The following is a 19471-nucleotide window of genomic DNA, read 5'->3' on the forward strand; positions in this document are numbered from 1 at the left end:
ACAGATTCCTGGGCCCATTTATTCCTTCCCTGGTGCTATAGGAAATATAACTATATTATCCTCTCATTTCAGGTGTCCCATTCTGAGTCAGTACCTCACATCAAAACATTTTTTCTTGTCTATACTTTTATCCTCTCCTCAGGGATGTGGCTTCAGCTAAGCCAGAGGGCATCTATTTAGTCTGATAAATTAATTTGGAGAATGTTCTCAAATTGGTGTTAGTGGATCATGATGGACCTACCTCAGGTAACATTGAACTAACCCCATGAAAAATTGTCATTACCCTGATTACATTTAATTATCGATTCAATAAATATTTATCAAGAACCCATTATGTGCCCCACAATTTATCAACTGTATTTGAATTATTTATTTATTCCATTCTTAGTATGTCCTCTTTCTTAGACTATGAGTCTATTTGGAAGAGGACTCACTCTAACTCACTATTATATTTTTGATACCTAGCACATGGACATGGTGGATGTTCAGTAAAATTATGTCGAATTAAAGGATGGATAGACAGAAAGATGCCTTAAACCCACAGAGAGGCTCTAATTAATGAGAATTTCAGAGATCTATCCAGTCAGTCAGATGCGTTTTGAAGAATGTAGATTTTTAGCATTCTTAAAATTATATATTAACTCAAATCTTACTCTGCAGATAGAGTGAAATTGAATCCAGTTACAAGTATGTGAATATTATATCTAATACACTCACTCTTCTTGTCAATATCAGTTGCTATTTCTGAAGACATTGTTTTTAATCTTAATTCTAATGGCAAAATTTTAAAAAAGTATTCTTACAAGTGGTGAGTGGTTCCGAATGCAATGGACATTTCACATCCAGCTATAAAACTTTAGGATTCTATCATTAGTAGAACACCACTCCCTCGAGACATCAGCATATTTCCTAATGCTTTGGAGGCCTAGGAAACCAGGTTTTAGCTTTATCCCTGAAGAATATAAATATTTAAGTAAGAACAAGAAGGAAGACAGACTTTGTGGATAAAGAAACTATAGGCAGATGCAAAATGTATCCTTTCTCCACAAGTGGTACACACCACCCAGCTGTGTTTCCACATTGTGGTGTACAGAACAGACATATAGGGAAGGACTATTTTAAATTTTTCAAAAAATATTTTTAAGATGATCATGGCTAAGTAGTACAGAAAAATCAAAATTATAAGTCAATGAAATTCTAAATCAAAATTATAGAGGATGTGTCTCTGGCAAAGGAAGTAGCTGCAGAAGTGTGCTTGACTCGAGGAAAGCACTGGCACACAACATCTCTGTTGCCATAGGTAAGTATTTCTCTAGGCTTTGTGTCCTCATCTGTAAAATGGGAATAATAATGCCTGTCCTAACTGCTTTATGAGTTTTATATGCTCATGTTCATGCCAAATATCTTTGAATAAAATAATGTAGTATATAAATGTGCAACATGTTTTCTTTCCGTAGTAGGTTAAAGAAAATAGAGCAGAATGCTGAATTCTCCAAGTATCGCTCACACAAAAGGAACTCGAATGCTACAAACCAAATAAGCATACACTTCTTGTATACCAGCTAAAGGATTATCTGTGGGATGATAGAGATTATTTTGCAAATTTTGTATCACAAATTTTATTTGAAACAACTGTACAAAATGATTTCTGTTATTAATGTAAATAAAGTAGTGAAAAATAATTTACGAGTTTTATCTGAATGTATATTGATTAAGACATCATTTATAGCCATTTTAAAACATAGCTTTGAAAATTAAAAATACTATGGTTTTCTTAGTGCAGCAGTAATCAAAGCAAGATTTGTTAGAACTCTTTCACCACTTAGACATAGAAAGATAAATATTAAATATCCAATAATATAATCCTTAACCAACGAAAATAAATTAACTGAATGACCTAACAGTAGAGATTATGAGAAACCGAAATAAAATCTTTATTATTTTTGTTTTCTTTAGATGACAAGGGTGAGAGAGTTGATGAAACACAAACACTGGAAATTCACATTTTGGCAGAATGTGTATTGGCTTCGAATTTTTTTGAATCACTTCTGCTGAACAATTGAAAGCATCCAGACAGACTCCTAATAAGATATGTTGCAGAATTCATGTTGCAGCATTGCCAATAGGCCAAGGAGAAGTCCTCAGCGCTTCAATTGCATTTTTTTCTTCCCTGTGATTGCCTATCTTTTCAGGGAAAGCTGATAAACTAAACAAGGCACATAGTCATGGAGGAAATGTTTGAACTCTCATTCCTTGTTTGGTGGAGACAGAATTCCCCTGTGTCACCTTTTTAATGAATTGGGATCTGAAGCATTTTATAGATTTTAAAAACATAAAAACATTTTCAAGAAAGACACACCTTGAAAGCCAAACTACAGAAAGATGCTTAGATTTGCAACTTTAAAGTAATTTGATAAATAAATTGGAGCTGGGAGGAAATAAAATAGATCAGACTTTTCCACATATTCTGTATCCCAGCTATTCTACTGATGAATACCAAGTAAACAAACAAAAAAGTACTAGAGAGATGAGAAAAACATCTGTTGCATTTCCTAGGCCACTTTGTCATGTATTATATTACTAGCACAATTATTATTTACCATATCTAAAGAAAGATATTAAGCCAAGGTGCAGCTATGTTCTGACGAAAGAAAATAGTAATACTTGGTCTTGTGAATATATTTACAAGGAAGAGTATGGTTGTCTCTTTTGCTGTAAGTTTTAAATAGTAGGCATCCCAGGCTCTCTTAGGAACTTTTACCGTTTTTATCCTTTATAAATACATCTAAGACTTTTAGAAACTGTATCTAATTCATCAGTACCATTTTTTAGGATAACAAGGTCCTTAAATAGATAACCAACCAATTATATTAGTACCCTACCTCTTTTATTTCTCCAGGCTTTATTTACCTAAGTATTAAAAAGATACCCAGTAGCTCAGATTTTGGTGAACAAATTTAGATCTAGATACCCTTGTCTAGAGCAATAAATGACAAGAGGACATTTTGATCATTCCTTGTACTTGATCTTAAATTCTTATTGGAAAGTGACCAAAAGCTTAGGTGAAAGCAATTAGAAGTAATATCATCATACTGGCAGCAATTCTGTAATTTTTATTCAGTCTGTTGCCATATGAAAACACATTGAATGTCAATTATGCAGGAGGAGAAGATATTTCCAAGAGAGCTTGACACCAGCCCAGGCTGTGAATTATTTGCTTTGAAATGCCTTCATATTCTCCTGCTTGGAAATTCTGGTCAAGAGAAGAGCAAAAACAAGTAACAAGCTCATCCTAAGTCTATAGACAGGTGAACATTCATAAAACGTTTATCAGCCTACAAATAAAATTTTAAACGTGTTGGACCATCCTCCCACAGAAGAGAGGAAGGAAGTACAATAAATAAAGTGTGCTTCATTATTATATTAAACTTCCGGGGTATGGCTCACTCATCTAGAGGTTCTAAATACCACAAGCCGCAGAGGAAGCTATCACTAACAAGCTGTTTGAAACTAGAAGCACATTAATTCCTGACAGCGATTCCTCCTATATGTTTTCTAATCTCCTCTATCCAGAGGTGGATTTACCTTGAAGCAGTAAACCTTAAGCCTCAGAACCTTCAATTATAGCCCCCTTCCAAGGCCTGGTGAAGAACTCAAGTCATAGATTCACATGATTTGGGGATTTTATGAAATTTGCAAAAGTGAAATTTTTATTTTTGCCTTCTTTTCCTTAAAGATGCTCTATCTCTACTCTCAATTATAAGTGTCTGGCTCCGCCAAACCTGGATCTGTCCCTACTCAACCTTCCCTGTTTCTGAAAATGTTCTCTACCATTTATTTTTATCAAAATTACATTTTATCAAAAATGTAGCATCCATGAGAAGTCACCGTGCACATCCGGATGACTTTCTTGGAATATCTTCTGTAGTAGAGAATGTTTATTCCACGATTTAACTGAAGCATCTGAGCCAAGGTTAATACACTATAAGGTTCCAGATCATAACACTCCAAAATTCATTCAAGCCCTCCTCCTTTGGAGATTCATGCTAAATGATTATACCACAGGTCCTTATCTTTGTGACTCTTATCTACAGTCTTTGGAGGTACTTTCCAGCACTCAGACTCTTCATGCTCATTGGTGTCACTCAGATTACTCAGTCATTCCTGGCCCAGTTTCAACACCTTTCACCAGCAATCCCACTGAATACATTATATATGAAGCATAATTCCTGAGCATCTTCCTTGCCTACAATCTTATCTCTACTGCGCTTTATCTACCATGTGGCTATACCTTAACATCACTGGGAAAAACTCCCATCACCAATTAAAAAAAAATCTCTTTCTCTGACTACAGCCTTTTATTCTTTCGATTCATTGATTTCCTTTCTCTGATTCAATCAGTTCTTCTGCCTTTTTCGTGCACCTCAATTAATATTATTTATTTATTTTATTTTTCCAGTGTGGGTTTTGAAGTAAGCTAGATGTGGGTTTGACTCCTGTGTCACTTACTAGCTATGTCACAAGCTACTCAACCTGAGTCCCAGTTTCCTTAGCTTAAAATGGGGAAAGAATGCTCTCTCCTCTTTGTTAGTATTATATTTTATAAGAATGTATGCAAAGAACCTAGCATAAAGGTCAATTGACAGTAGATACACGATGTTAGTATTTACACAATTATATATAATTAGGCCGGGTGTGGTGGCTCACATCTGTAATCCCAGCCCTCTAGGAGGCCGAGGCGGGAGGATCGCTTGAGCTCAAGAATTCTAGACCAACCTAAGCAAGAGTGAGACCCTGTCTCTACTAAAAATAGAAAAATTGGCCAGGCATTGTGGCGGGTCTCTGTAGTCCCAGCTACTTTGGAGGCTAAAGCAGGAGGATCACTTGAGCCCAGGAGTTTGAGGTTGCAGTGAGCTATGATGATGCCACCGTACTCTACCCCGGGTGACAGAGGGAGACTGTCTCAAAAGAAAGAGAGAGAGAGAGAGAGAGAGAGAGAGAGAGAGAGAGAGAGAGAGGAAATTTGGGAGTCCCCTATCAATCTGCGAGGAAACAGAGCTAAGAACAGCAGAGACAGAAAAGGATTAGATCAACTGTATTCTCTATAATACAAACCCTCAACTGAGTCCACCAGTTCTGTTTTCAATCTAATCTACCAAATTCACAAAGTCTTGGTGTGAATTATTTTTGTTGTTGGAGAAATGAAAGAAGGGACTGAGTTGTGGAAATTAAAGAAAGGGTGAGAACCAATGAAGTGTGGGAGAGCAACACCACATGAGGAACTCGGAACCTGGGAAGAGAGAAGAGCTAACAGATATTGCATAGTTAGTTTGAAGAGCTTTACCTATATTATTGCACTAAATCTTCATACACATCTATGGTAGACATTATTTTTATCTTCATTTTAGAGCAGAGTAAACTGAGAGGTTAAGTAAGTAGCCAAGTTTACACAACTAGTAAGTACGGGAGCCTGGATTTAAGTACAAGCAGTCAGATCCCATGGTATGCTATGTTGCCAGATTACTAAATTGCTTCATTCAGCACTTTATCCCCAGTAAATTAAAAGAAAAAATAGGGAAGCAGTTTGAATGTCTTCCATCTGTGAATTTAGGTTCAATAAAATTCTATCTAGTGCTCAAGGGACAGAGAAAGTCCCATCTGACATATGTGTTAAAATTTCATTCTTAAGTTTCCTCATGCCAAAATTACTTCTTGCCTAAGATGAACTTTTCTACAAACGTATGGCGACCTATCTTCCCCTAACTTTTGGACTTTTCTCCACCTATTCCCTTTCCTATTATCTTCCGTCATCACTATTTCACTAGTTCACTCATCCCTAAGAATGTTCAGGTGCTCATTATTCTAGAAAGTTTCCTCTGACTCATCTTCCTCACTGAACTCACATTCTGTTTCCTGTCTTCCCTTCACATAGAAGAGTTTTCCAAAGAGATTCACACCTCCTGCCTCACTCCTCAATCGATTGTACTCTCCTCCTTACAAGTTCTACATTCTACTGAAACTACACTTAAAAAGAATAGCAGTATGTCATGAATCTAGGATAATAATGGCTTCCAAATCATAATTTAACTCCATTTGAGCTCTAGACACATATTCCTCACTATTTAATGACTATATCTACTTATATTCCAAAATATTAATTGAATTTGCTTATTCTACTCCATTTTCATACACTAATTGTAATGTTAACATCTTCCTAGTTGCCAAATTAGAAAATGTGGTGTCACCCTTGAATTTTCTCCATCTCACTCTGCAACATCCAATTGGTATCCAAATCCTGTTGTTTCTATCTCAAAACCACCACTTACATCAAACTTTCCATTCTATTTTCTCTGACTCTGGAAATAAATTAATCTCTCTTTGTTTTAGCTCACATATCAAAAAGCTGCCAGAATTTTCTTACTAGGAGCCAAATCTGACCTTTCCATGCCCCAGCTTAAACTCCCTTATTTGCTCAAATGATCCCTTATGCATTCTCTCTGTTCCTATTATTACAATTTCTCATTGCATTTTATTGGCTAGTTACTTATTTGTAAGTTTCTTGAGGGCAGGATTGGATATGGCCCTAGTAAGCAATCAGTTAGATCAGATACATAGTAGATACCTAAATAAATGTTTGATGAATGAATAAGGCATTGAAAGAAGAGATGCTCTTTGCTACTTGCCTGAATTAATCATTATTTGATGGAGGTAAGTGGAAATTTCTAAATCTGAATTAGTGGATAAGCAGCTACTAGTAAGACAATTCAGATAGTCCCTTAAAGATCAAAATTAACATTTATGAGGAATCTGATAACAAAATTCAGAAAGTCAAAATTCTTTACTGATATACTCATCTTAAAGTAGCGAGTACTGACTTTATAGCTATGATTAAACAGCAAAGAAATGTCAGAGGCAGAGTGAGAGGCAATGTATCATTGTGGTGAGGAGTGCAGCCTCTAGAGCCACACTGCTGGGTTCTGTCATCTAATAGCTGTGCCTCAGTTTCCTCACATACTAAATAGGTGATAAAACAGTGAATAGGCAATATTAATAATAGTAACAATAGTAAATACTAAAATTGTAAAAATGAAGAGAAAAAACTAAACTCAAAGGGTTTTCATGAGGTTTAATAAACTAATAATTCATATTAGACTGGCACAAGATAAGGGATAATAGGTATTACCTATTATTATTTACTCTTTGAATAATCTGATACTCTTATAAATATGTGTAATTACTAGGAGTAAAAGGATGAATTTAATCATTTCAACCCAGAAATATTCAGTAGCATGGTCTCTTTAACATAGAACTACAATACCTGGCTCTAACTAAAAAGAGACTATACCAGGCTCAAAATGAATATGAATTATGTATATCTCAATATCTCCAATATGCTAGGAATTTTAAACATTTTTTCTTCCAGGGAAGGAAACAAGTCTAAATGTTACTAAACAATGTCTGTGATTATTGTTGCAAAAAGCAAACCAAATTGGTTGTAGATTAAACTTCCAATTTATTTCCCTTTCTGATTTCCACCATGTCTTTCATCACAATGTAGAATATTTTGCAGCAAGAGAAATGGTTGTAGTATTTGGAATTTTTCCCATGGTATTCTACCAACCTCTCAATTCAGCTTTTGCTCAAGTGTAATGAGAGGCTGGTCCACAGCCATTCATTTACAGTGTCTGAGTAAAAACTACAGAGCACAAATTAGCCTCTCTTTAGAACACGCTGGTATGTCAGAATTCTGAACTGAAAAGGGAACTTTTCATGTGGGCAGGTGAGCGAGGAAAGGGACTGAAACACAAGATACTTGTGATTAGGATATGTTCAACTGCAGAAAGTGCACAAAGGAAAGCTGATGAGCAAGCCCACCCCCTACTATCCACAACCATCGTCTCCATTCTCTTTCGTGGAGTAATCAAAGGATATTCTGAGCCTCTCAGAATGCCATCAATCCTTATTGAGAATGAAATAGAACATCCCTCTCTCTCAAGCCTTTGCAGAAGCAATCATCATAGCAGGCTGGCCTGAACAGGGAGCTCTGGCAGACAAAGATGGATTTGTAAAAAAAATAAATAAATAAATACATACATACATAAATAACCTCCAAAAAATCTGAATAGAAAGTTGATGATAATGTCCCAATTCTATTATGTAAAGGGTAAAGAAACTCACAATTGAACTCTTTAGGTCTGGACAGTAAAGAATAGGCTTCTTGATGAGATTTTTCTGATAATTTAAAACCAAGCTGCAAATCTTGTGGCAGTAATACTAAAAATTAACCATCTAAATGATTTAGATAAAACATGCCTTATCATTCTAAATCCAAGTATCTTCTATAGTTGTCTCTCCCTCCTTTTTGTTTCCTTTTCTAGCTTTGATTTTCTACTTTAGCACTTTTTAACAAAGAATGGAAGAAGCTTCCTCCGGTTGTTCAAAAAGGCACCTTGTACTGGCTGATAATTACTCAAGTGTAAAATAAAGATCTTTGAAATATTCTTTAATGCCAGACTTCCCTCACACAAGCAGTGTTTCAACGGCACATGTTGTCTCAGTGTTGTAGAAACATGTCTGGCAGTAATCAAATCCGGTACTGATAAGAAGCTACAAACAATAAGTACAAGAAGTTCTTTCAGGTGAATCATTTTTGAATGAATAAATCACCCTACTTGGAGCCAGAAGACCTGACACTGGTTTGGTAGATGCCAAGCTCTGAACCAAGTTACCATGTCACTGAAGAGGCCAGGAATTTTGGCTACTCTATAATTGGGATTCTGGTGTGAAAATAAATGCCAATATGCCAAAGTGTTTTGTAACTTTAAAGCACTGTTCAACTATAACTTATGTGTATGAATGAAAGTGATTTTTTGATTTCCTATTACATTGCTTGCAGTAGACTTTTCGAGGATGTGACGAGGTAAGGGTGTTCTTCAAAATATTATTTTGTGGGTTAGAGTAAAAAAAAGTTTCATAAAAATTGTCCCAAATATTTAAAAAACAAATTAAAGAAACTAGAAATCTGTATCAATCTTTTAATGAACTTCATTTGAATAATTATTAGGCTTATATTTATATTTTGTTTAATTGTTATTTATTAGAGATGATATATTTATCTTTCCTTTTCTTTTACCCAATGAAGGGTGGGAATTAAAAGCATAGAATAAAGGCCAGACAGATCTGGGGTCAAATCTCACGTTCTACCATATGAGCTGGAAGCAAAAAGATTTTGCCTCTTTCTGGTTTTTTTTCTGCCTTTGTAAAACGGGAATGGTAGTGCTTTTCCCTTACCCTTGTTATGCAGGTTGAAGTTAATAAATGTAAAAAGCCCAGAGCAGAGCCTAATGCATGAATACGTGATCAATATATGGTAGCTAAATTCAGGTGTGTGCTTGAAATTTTTGAAACATTTGTTAAACTTATAAGGATCCTTTTATCTTCAAGTATGTATTATAATTATTGAGTCCCAATGTAGACAGTGTTATCCTTGCTTTTTTGCTTTGACTTTGGCTCTATCAACTCTATTTGATCCTCCTGAACCATTAACTCTTGATTCCAGGGAGTCTCACAGAGGCACAGAGGAGACAGAATAGCAGCTGGGGCTTGGGTTTCTCATTGCATTTCTGTTAAGAGCCTTTTAAACCAAATGATCCTAAATCTCATTAGACTTGAAGTCAAAATCAAGATTTCTATGGTTTTGACCTGACAGAACCAACAGAGAACTGAGTACTAGACTCAGACTGGAGAGTGGAGCATGGCTCCCCAGCTCTCCCTTAGAAGCACAAGGACACTGGGCGATGGGTTTTATCTTTTCCAGTATCAGTTTATACATCTGTAGGATGAGAGAGTTTTTACTAGAAGGTCTGTAAGATTTCTTGCAGCTCCGACACACCACGAGTACATAGTTACTTATGCATCCACTTCATACTACAATAGCACGTCAGTGGCATAAATTACTACACTTAAAGTTGACCTATGTACTAGAGCCAAGGACAAACCACTCTAGCTATATTTCTATTCAGGGAAAATTTGATTGAAACAAATGTCCAGAGAAGGACATGTTACAGGCTATGGAAAAGGAAGGAAAAGCAAGTGGCAAATGAGAAGGAAAAAGATTATGCTGTCAATATGGTACAGAGAGCCTGGTATCTCTGTGTAAATGGGAGTGTGGAATTTATATACAAGAAAAATATATTTGTTTTTTAAAGTTTTTTTTTTTTTAATATTTCTATTGCCAACCCCTCCTCCTTCTCCAACTTTGGGAAGTTCTAAATATCTGGCTGCTGTCTCAGCTTGGATGAGGGGGTTAAATCACTGTGATTTACTGTGCCATAGGAAACGTTTCACCTCTATCAGGTGTATAAACATGCATTTATATCCATCAGTATTACAGATGGAGGCATTAGTTTTACACACATGGAGGACTAGACTTTGCTTAAAGATTGGAGAGAGGGGGAAGAATTGACATTTTGCATAAGGGGAAATGTTGAAGGGAGTACAGGAAATTCTTTACCAACAGAAAACGCAGATTCCCAGAAAAATAAAGGAACAACTGTAGAGGAATTCATCCTGTACTATAACAAAGAGGTATCATGCAAAGTCCAAATCTATTAGAAGATAATACTTGGAGATAGATTTGAGAAAGAAGTCTAAAAATTATCTCTTCATTACTTAAGAAATTGAGGATTAGTTTAATTTTGTTTGCAACTCCTAAAGATAGGATTAAATGAAGAATGCATAGCTGGTACCATAGAAGGCTTGCCATTATGTTTAATAAGATGTTATTAACTAAATTCTATGAGGATTTTTAGAAAGTCAAGGAGAAATAAAAGAACAACGGCAATGGATAAAAAGAAAAAAAAAGAGGTACTTTGTTAAGGAAAAGTAAATCTTGCAGAGTAGCATAACTAAAATAATATATTCAGATTTTAAGAAAGTCACTGGTAGAGAAGGCATTGCACAAAAAGGTCACTCGATATTTTGCTATATATAAATTAACTATTTGAGAGGATGAGGGACTTCCTCAAATCAGTGGAAAATCAGAGAAATCAGCACCATTTTTGATATCCTTGTAATTTTCAAAAACTTGGAAGAATAAATGAATGTAATTTGACATTAGGTTCCTCTTTGAAAGCAAGAGACAAATGTATAATACATTAAGAATAGATAGCTCTTTGTTAAAATAAATCAACTATCCATTCATACTTCCAAACAAAAACAGAAACACCAACGTGAGCTATATTTTTAAAGAATTCAACGTTGGGATAATGCTTGCAGCTCTGAGCAATTTCGTGTGTGTGAGATAGAGTAGTGGAAGATAAATTTCAGTGACTGGTCAACTGTAATGACCAAGGCATTTCCTAAAATAAATGTTCAAAAATCCTTCAACTGTTAGTGATAATAGGATTATATATCATATAAAGGGGGACTTCATAAAACATGTATCACTCAAGTTTATTCCACTGATGAAAATAATGGAAAGCTATACTCTAAATAGACGAGGACTAAAAAAACTGAAATTGGTGCCAATAAATGATCAGGCACTGGAAATATTCATTAATATTGTCTTTCTTCTGGCACAATGTAAACACTATATTTAGAAATTGAGTCCACTTGCAAAAAAAATGGATATCAGTTACGAATATATTGTAGTGACTTCTGTGAAGTGGTAAGGACCTGAATTAGAGTCATGGCAGGAGAAACAGAAGACAGGAAATTTGAGAGCTGTTTTTCAGGATGTCCAAGAAAGGATTTTGTTTTGAATTGGATAATTTAGTTAGGAGCAAGACATCTCAAAACCACGTTTTAAGCTTCATAATCATGACAAAAAAATTAGGCAAATTGGGAGAGAGCCTATCCCAACTCCTCTGATAATAAAAGTTCTCAAGCATATGCAATATAGAAATATTACAAAAAGTAGGATTTTAAAAGTAACTTAAAAACATATCTCTTTACCTTTGTTCATGGTGGGGTTTTTTGTGTTTTTTTTTTTTCCTTCGCCTTTCTTGTGACTCATTTCACATCTGTTCCACCAAAACTCTATGTCTATTCCAAACTAGATCCTCATCATCCACAAAGGTACAGCTAAGATAACTTTCTATAACCTCTTAAATTGATTTGGTTTCCTTTGTCTTTTTCCTGTAATACTTGGCATGTATCTCTCAGAATATCATCTCCTTGACTAGAATATAAACTCTTCAAAAGTAGAAGCTCTGTCTTCTAACTCTGTACTCTCATTGCTAAACACAGTGCCTCGCCTATAAGAAATATTCAATATATTAATTCACTTACTTTTTCATTATAATAAATTGAACAATTTAAAAGATTCCTATTTAGATGAAGAACATTTTGAGACTAAAAAACAAACCGAGTGAGACCAGGCATGGTGGCTCATGCCTCTGCCTGTAAGCACTTTGGGAGGTTGAGGTGGGAGGATCACTTGAAGCTGGGAATTCAAGACCAACCTGGGAAACAATGCGAGACCCTGTCTCTACAAGAAATAATTTAACCAGGTGTGGCGGCATGCACTTACAGCTACTTGGGAGTCCAAGACAGGAGCACCTCTTGAGCCTAGGAGTTTGAGGCTGCAGTGAGCTGTGATCACATCACTGTTCTACAGCCTGGGCAACAGAGCAAGACCCTGCCTCTAAAAACAAATAACAAACCTAGTGATATGGAATATCTTAATAAGAACTCCTTCTTTTGGCTTAATATATTAAAAAACAAAATACCAACAAACAAAAATCCCTCAAGTATCATGTCAAGGATACCATGTAGGAAACCTTGACATATCTTGGACAAAATGTAAAACCAATATGCTGAAACTACAATCATTTATCATCAAGTAGCAGCCCTTGTTGGAATTGGTATTGATCCTCGGTAAATTGCAACCAGAGTAACCTTGTTATATCATCACAAATTTCTCCCACTACATCATTTAGCTAGGAGATACTTCCTTAACTTATGTCCATAGGGTTTTCTCTTCTGTGTTCAATCACATAAGAAAAAAAGTTGTGTATGAAGGTAACTCAAAATGCTTTTGGTAATTTTTCAATTAAATATTTCTTGGAAGAAATTACAGTATAAATGCATGAAATATAATCATTATTTTGAAAAGTCATTTCGTGATAAGATAATTTTAAAACATGACTGAGGCTAAAATGTCATCAAGTTGGTTCCAGAATTTGAGATTTCTGACTTGTAATTTAGTTTTTTAAATCCATATTACCATCAGGTGAATGAAAAGTGTTAGCTTTCATCAGCAGCAAGATGTTCGATAGTAACTTGAAATGAGAAATACTGAAATCTGGACTCAATTTCTAGCTCTTCTTATCATTCATATGTTTACCTAAACTCTCCATGGCTCAATTTTCTTAACTCTTAAAATGGGACTAACATCAGTACCTACTTCCCAGGGCTTTGTGAAATAAAAATAAGATATTTAATTTAAAGCACTTAGCATACTACCTGAGTTACAGTAAGCACTCAATAAGTTTTCGTTGATATTATTACTATTTTTATTATTTTATAAAATAAGAGATCATGATTTTGATTTATTGGAGTATAAAGACAAACCCAATTGAAACTCTTACATTTTCAAATGTCATTATTGAGAATGACATCATTGTTTCTGTATTATCATTTTGCTTGAATTTCTACTAGTTTATGTATCATTAGGAAGCATATATAGCACAATATTGTAATCCTATAGGGGAGACCAAAGGTTTGCTTATATTTCTTTTGGAGGGGGAGGAGTTAAATTTATAAAAATGTCAAAGGTAATTACATTGCATGTGGTAACCTTATTAAAATATCTATATTAAAGTTATGAAATTTAATCTGAGGGCAAAGCGATAGTGGTGTAAAATAAAGTATATAAAATCACATTTTCTTAGCAGTTGAAATATTTAGCTTACTTTCAATGATTTAGAAACTGATCAAATTTTTAGATATCCAACTCCTTTAATTTTTTTATCCTTCATTTCTGCTTATATTTTATCCATTTTCAACTTATCTATAAATCTATCCTGAGAGGGAGAGTGCAAAAAGAGGAAGAAAAACGCAAATGTATTAATATAGTTACTACTTTGCAAATAGAAAAGAAGTGGAGAAGAGTTTAAATTATGATAGGTCTATTGTGGGTTATCCACTTCACCAGTGTGGAGGAGCTGCAATTCCTCTGTATTCCACAGGCCCGGATAATTGAGAGTTACCTGGTATGTCTTGAAAGAGGTAGAACAATTAATCTTTAAACTATTCCTCACAAATGACAATGATCCTGTCACATTAAATTCATATTTTCCTCTATAAAAATACATGGAAGCTTTTACATTAATTAAATTTTCTAGTATCATAAAAGCTAAAACATTTTCAGCCATATCCATTTTATTAGCTATTTTTATTCATTTGCTATCATATTTAATATATAATTCATTATATGAAACAAATATAAATCCAGGTAACTCAAAAGAAAAAGACCAAACTTTTTCATATCATCAGAAAAAAAAAAACCTATGAAGGAATTTTAAAATTGTACTGAACATTTAATTGAATATATTCGGCAGTATGTGTTTAAATAAATATATCTAGAGAGAGGAAGGCAGCAATGGAAACTAAAACCTCTTGATAGACTAAATATACAAAGGGACAATGACAAGATCATATATAAACACAGAACTCTGACCCACAACCTACAGCAACCTGCCCAGAAAATGAACCCCCTTATCTACAATAAACAGCCCAGAAAGCTAGTCTTCTGTAAATCAGATTTGCAAGAAGTCAGATTGCTATCTCTAGTAACAATCTAAGAAGCTAAACAGTAATGTCTATAACAATTGGGGCCAAATGACCAGAACTTGATTAACAATTGACAGCTAATTTTTGTGCTTGTTTCCAACTTTGGACCAACTGGAAAAAGCCAAATATGCACCCCTAACCATCACTTCTAGTTAGCCTGCCTACAGCTTTACCAAGCTGACAGCCTCCAATCAGCACATACATGAAAATTTTTTTCCCTGTAAAGCTTTCCCACTCCTCTGCCTGCCTTTCCAGTCTCTGCCAAAATGCAAGTGATGGTGTCTGACTCCCTTGCTATGCAATCTCTGAATAAATAGACTCTGCTTTCCTCATTTGGCTAATCTTCGTTTATTTCCACACTATAGAGTATCTACCACAGGTCCGTCAATGGCTACATGCTCACATATACAAAATTAATCTTCACAATGTTCTGTGAGAAATTCTTTTAATCCCTATTTTGCAGATGTAGAGAATTGTTTACAGAAGTTAAATAGCTTCTTATGTTCTCCTATTTACGTCATGTTAGAGTAAGTGCTCTGGGTACATTATTTTGATAAAAATATTTGAGATAATATTAAAAGTATATCTAACAATAATATCAGCTATAAATTAGATAAGTATTGTCTAGCAGCACTTGCATTTGTATCCACTCACTTTCTGGACAAACATCAACATTACATTTTGAATTGAGTCATTACTTTAAAGTTACAATTTATCAAAATACATACAGAATTTAAAATAATCAAAAAAATATAGAAAAATAAACTTTTATAACTTATTTTCTATTAGAACACAACAGCAGAAATAATTTGCTTGCCAAGTGGTGATTGCATCAACACTCTTTTCATAGATTATGGGTAGAAAACCTTATAAGATAGGGTGATTATTTATAATATATGATACTGACAAAAAGTAAAAATGAAATATGATTCTAAAATGAAGGTAATAAATATTTATTTGCCTGGTACTATAGACACTCTGCAGATTTTTAAAAATTAATTACCTTCAGCTCTCATGAATCCCAGGGGAAAAAAAATTAATTACCTAACACTCATATAAGATAGGTACTATTGTGTTTACTTCAACAATAAGGAAACAAAGTCTTGGAGATATTCACATTACCTAAGTTTCTCAGTTAGTGAGGTTTGGTGTCTACATTTTAAAAATGAATTATTACTTGGCTTTAAAGTCCATCAAATATGCTTAAGAGACATTTGATAAAAATTCCCTTTAAGATATTCCACTAGCACATAATCTATAATTTATTTTCTGACTCCAAAGAAACATAACTTAGCCTTATAAGAAAGAAGGGTGGGGAGAAACAACATTTGCACATAATTAGAAATTGCAATAAAAGCTACATAAGGTCAGATATAAAAAATTAGAACAATATTGATAACTAATAAGGCTTTTTAGTGCCCCCAAATAAAATGATATTTAAGCAGAATTTCTTTTCCAAGAACTGAAAAAGTAAAAAGAAGTCTACAGATAACATTGTTTAATAATGTGGAATAAGAAATGATGGCTAAAGGACAAATAATTTCTCATGTAATTTTTACTTTGTCTCACTTATTCCATTTAGTTAGCTCAAACCTTTATTAAGAATTCCTTGCATTGAATCCCACTGCTGTGTATCTACCCAGAAGAAAAGAAATCATTATATCAGAAAGCACTCATACTTTTATTGCAGCAAAATTCACAATTACAAAGATGAGGAATCAACCTAAAAACCCATCAACTGATGAGTGGGTTAAGAAAATGTGGTGTGTGTGTGTGTGTGTGTGTGTGTGTGTGTACATACACCATGAAATACTACTCAGCAAAGAAGAAAGAATGAAATAGTGGCTTTTGCAACAACTTGGATGGAAGTTGAGGCCATTATCCTAAGTGTACTAACCCAGGAACAGAAAAACAAATGCTGCGTGTTCTCACTTATCAGTAGGAGCTAAACTATGGCTATACAAGGGCACACAGAGTGGTATAATGGACGTTGGAGACTCAAAAGGGGGAACGGTGGGAGAGCTGAGGGATAAAAAATTACCTATGGGGTACAATGGACACTATTCAGATGATGGGTACACCAAGAGCCCAGACTCTACCACTATGCAATATATACATGTAATAGAATTCAACCTGTACCCCTAAACCTGTTAAAATAAATTTAAAAAAAGAATTCCTTGCATTGAACATCACAAATTAAAATGAACAAAAAGTTGGAATTTGAGAATTCTTATTAAAAAAAAGATTGAAGCTCTTGGCCTTCATAGCATTTCAAGTTAAGGAAGAAACACTTTTAAAAAAAAAATCACTATTATAATCAAAAGTAATGAATTTGTCATTTAAAATTATAAATAGAAGGGTATAATTTGATTATTTTTTAGAATATACATAGGGAAAAACAAAGAGCCTCCTTTATACATCTTAAAGACTTTTCTCCTTGCCATGAACAAAAGACTGAAACTCATTACCTGTCAGGTGATTTAATTTTTAAAACCTTTAGTTATCTCCTCCCCATTGGGCATATGATTGGATTTTCAGTTTCAATATGTAATGACATGTTTTTCATAGAAAAGAAAAATTAATTGAGGCCTCCATCTCTGCCTCTTTCTGTATCAGACCTTTTGAACGGAGGTACATGGCCAAAAGGTATAGGGCAGGATAAGGGATGCATTTTATAAGAAAATCATCTGGGGAATTTCCCAAATAAGACAAGTCTCAGTCAGGTTGATGCCAAGAAAAATAATCACATCATGAAAATAACATGTTACAATAACTGTGAAGCAAAAGCATAACAGAGCAGAGACACAGAACTTATGTTAGAATCCTGTTCTTGCCCTGGCTAGCTGTGTGATACCAGTCAAATTACCTGACTTCTCTGTGGCAAGGTTCCTCATTTATAAGAAGGGAATGATAATAACAACAGAACCTTATCAGGTTCTTGTAAAGATTAAGAGTTAACATATATGTGTTGTAAACACTAGGTAAGTATTACTTAAATGATTCTTGCTATATCTGTGTGACTCTTTTATTAAAGGTGGACACTTTTCGAAGGCAGGAGTTAGGTCAAAATTCTTTGGATCTCAAATGTATACTAATGCTTCCCATGCAGAGGTATGCAATATATGTGGAATGACGGGTGGATTTTAAAAAATTAACAAGTACATGGATTTGGCAGCTTTCAGAGAAGGAATGGCATCCATATAGAGTGGGTTTAATATTGAAAATAAAATGTAAATTCTTTTCAGAAGCTTCTTTCAAAACTTAAAAGTACATTTTAGAAACGATTCATCAGCTCTCTCAATATGATTGATTTAGTTCAAAGGATTGCACAGTTTTCTGTGTTTCTACTTCAATTTGACAGAAAATATTTAATGTTTCTTAAACAAGTGAAACAAAGTTGTAGTTGTGTTACCTCTTGACTAATAAGTCTTAGCATCTTTTTAAGAAAGAAACGTAGAAAGCCTACTTGGTAAGAATGTTCATTGATTTATACACATATACAGTTTTATTTGAATCGGTTTTTAAAAATTAAGATTTGTTTGAAATCTTGAAGGCACTGCAGAATACATACTGTATTGTCCATGTTTGTCTTCCCAAATTAACTATATATGACAATCTTGGCACATATTTGTGAATATGGTGTATTCTTAATGTAGGCATCACATTGATTTGAGCTATATAATTATTTTGAAATTTTAGTGCTATCATCTCTTTATAAATCTCTTTCATTTTATTTCTTAGAAATAATTGTATATAATTCCTTCTTACCCTATTTGAGTCAATTCTTGCTCTGGAGGTGTAGATAGGAGGTGGGATGTTGAAAGCCTGAGGGACCAGGTACTCCTCAGCATCCATCATATCTTCTAAATCCTCTTCATCCAAGAGGTTCTGAAAGAACTTGCTGTCATTTGGGCTGGGAAGCTTCATACGATCATCACCCTAAAAGATTGCCCAACAGACACACGAAAAGTGATTCTTCCCTTCATCATAAATACGTGGTCTCTGCAACAAATTTATGTAATGTCATAACAAATGGTTCAAAAATTCATGCACACATTTCAAAAAAAAATTCTTGAGCACAACCACTAGCCATAAAGAAGCCTATAATGTGCTTATCTATGACAGGGTAAGATAAATAAATGTAATACAAGAAGAATGCGATATATTCCGTCAGAGAAGAATAAAGCAGAATGCTAAGGATGTTTTTAGAGAGGCAAAATTCAATACAGACCTGAGAATAATGGTTCATTGTCACAATTCAGTGTAACATAATTCAGTGTAATCCATGTGGTTTGTGGGTTGTGACTTTAAGATATAAATAATGAAAGGAAATCTATTTGTCAATCTTTATTTTATTTGGTTGGTTTGATGCTGTAGAATTATTAGGACACATAGGCCCATAATTTGTTCTATAGCAAAACAGCTACATCGTCAAAGTGGTGGCATTCAAAATCACAGCCCAAGTGGCAAATAGCATAAATGGGTATGGGAGAGAAACCCATACCCTTGTTATAATCTTTCTTGCCTCATTTCTTAATTTTCTTTGTATTTTCAAAGTTATGTGATTTTTTTGTAAAACAAATTTCAGTTCATGAAATTTAATTTTGGGGGAAAATAGCTAGAAATATCTATCTTCTAAAACCTGGCTTTCCTCTTCATGTCATACTACTGATAC

General features: G+C 34.3%; 1 protein-coding gene across 1 annotated transcript in view; it reads right to left on the bottom strand.

The window, feature by feature from the left end:
- The window catches only part of ERBB4 (erb-b2 receptor tyrosine kinase 4), a 399926-nt gene that overhangs the window by 12538 nt on the left and 367917 nt on the right, over positions 1-19471 (bottom strand). Inside the window, exon 13 of the mRNA XM_012661216.1 lies at positions 18565-18735. Within this exon, the coding sequence (XP_012516670.1) occupies positions 18565-18735 (171 nt within the window). The remainder of the gene's footprint in view (positions 1-18564; positions 18736-19471) is intronic.

This window comes from Propithecus coquereli, unplaced genomic scaffold, assembly GCF_000956105.1.
Source record: "Propithecus coquereli isolate 6110/MARCELLA unplaced genomic scaffold, Pcoq_1.0 Scaffold70, whole genome shotgun sequence".
In the NCBI taxonomy this organism is placed as follows: domain Eukaryota; kingdom Metazoa; phylum Chordata; class Mammalia; order Primates; family Indriidae; genus Propithecus; species Propithecus coquereli.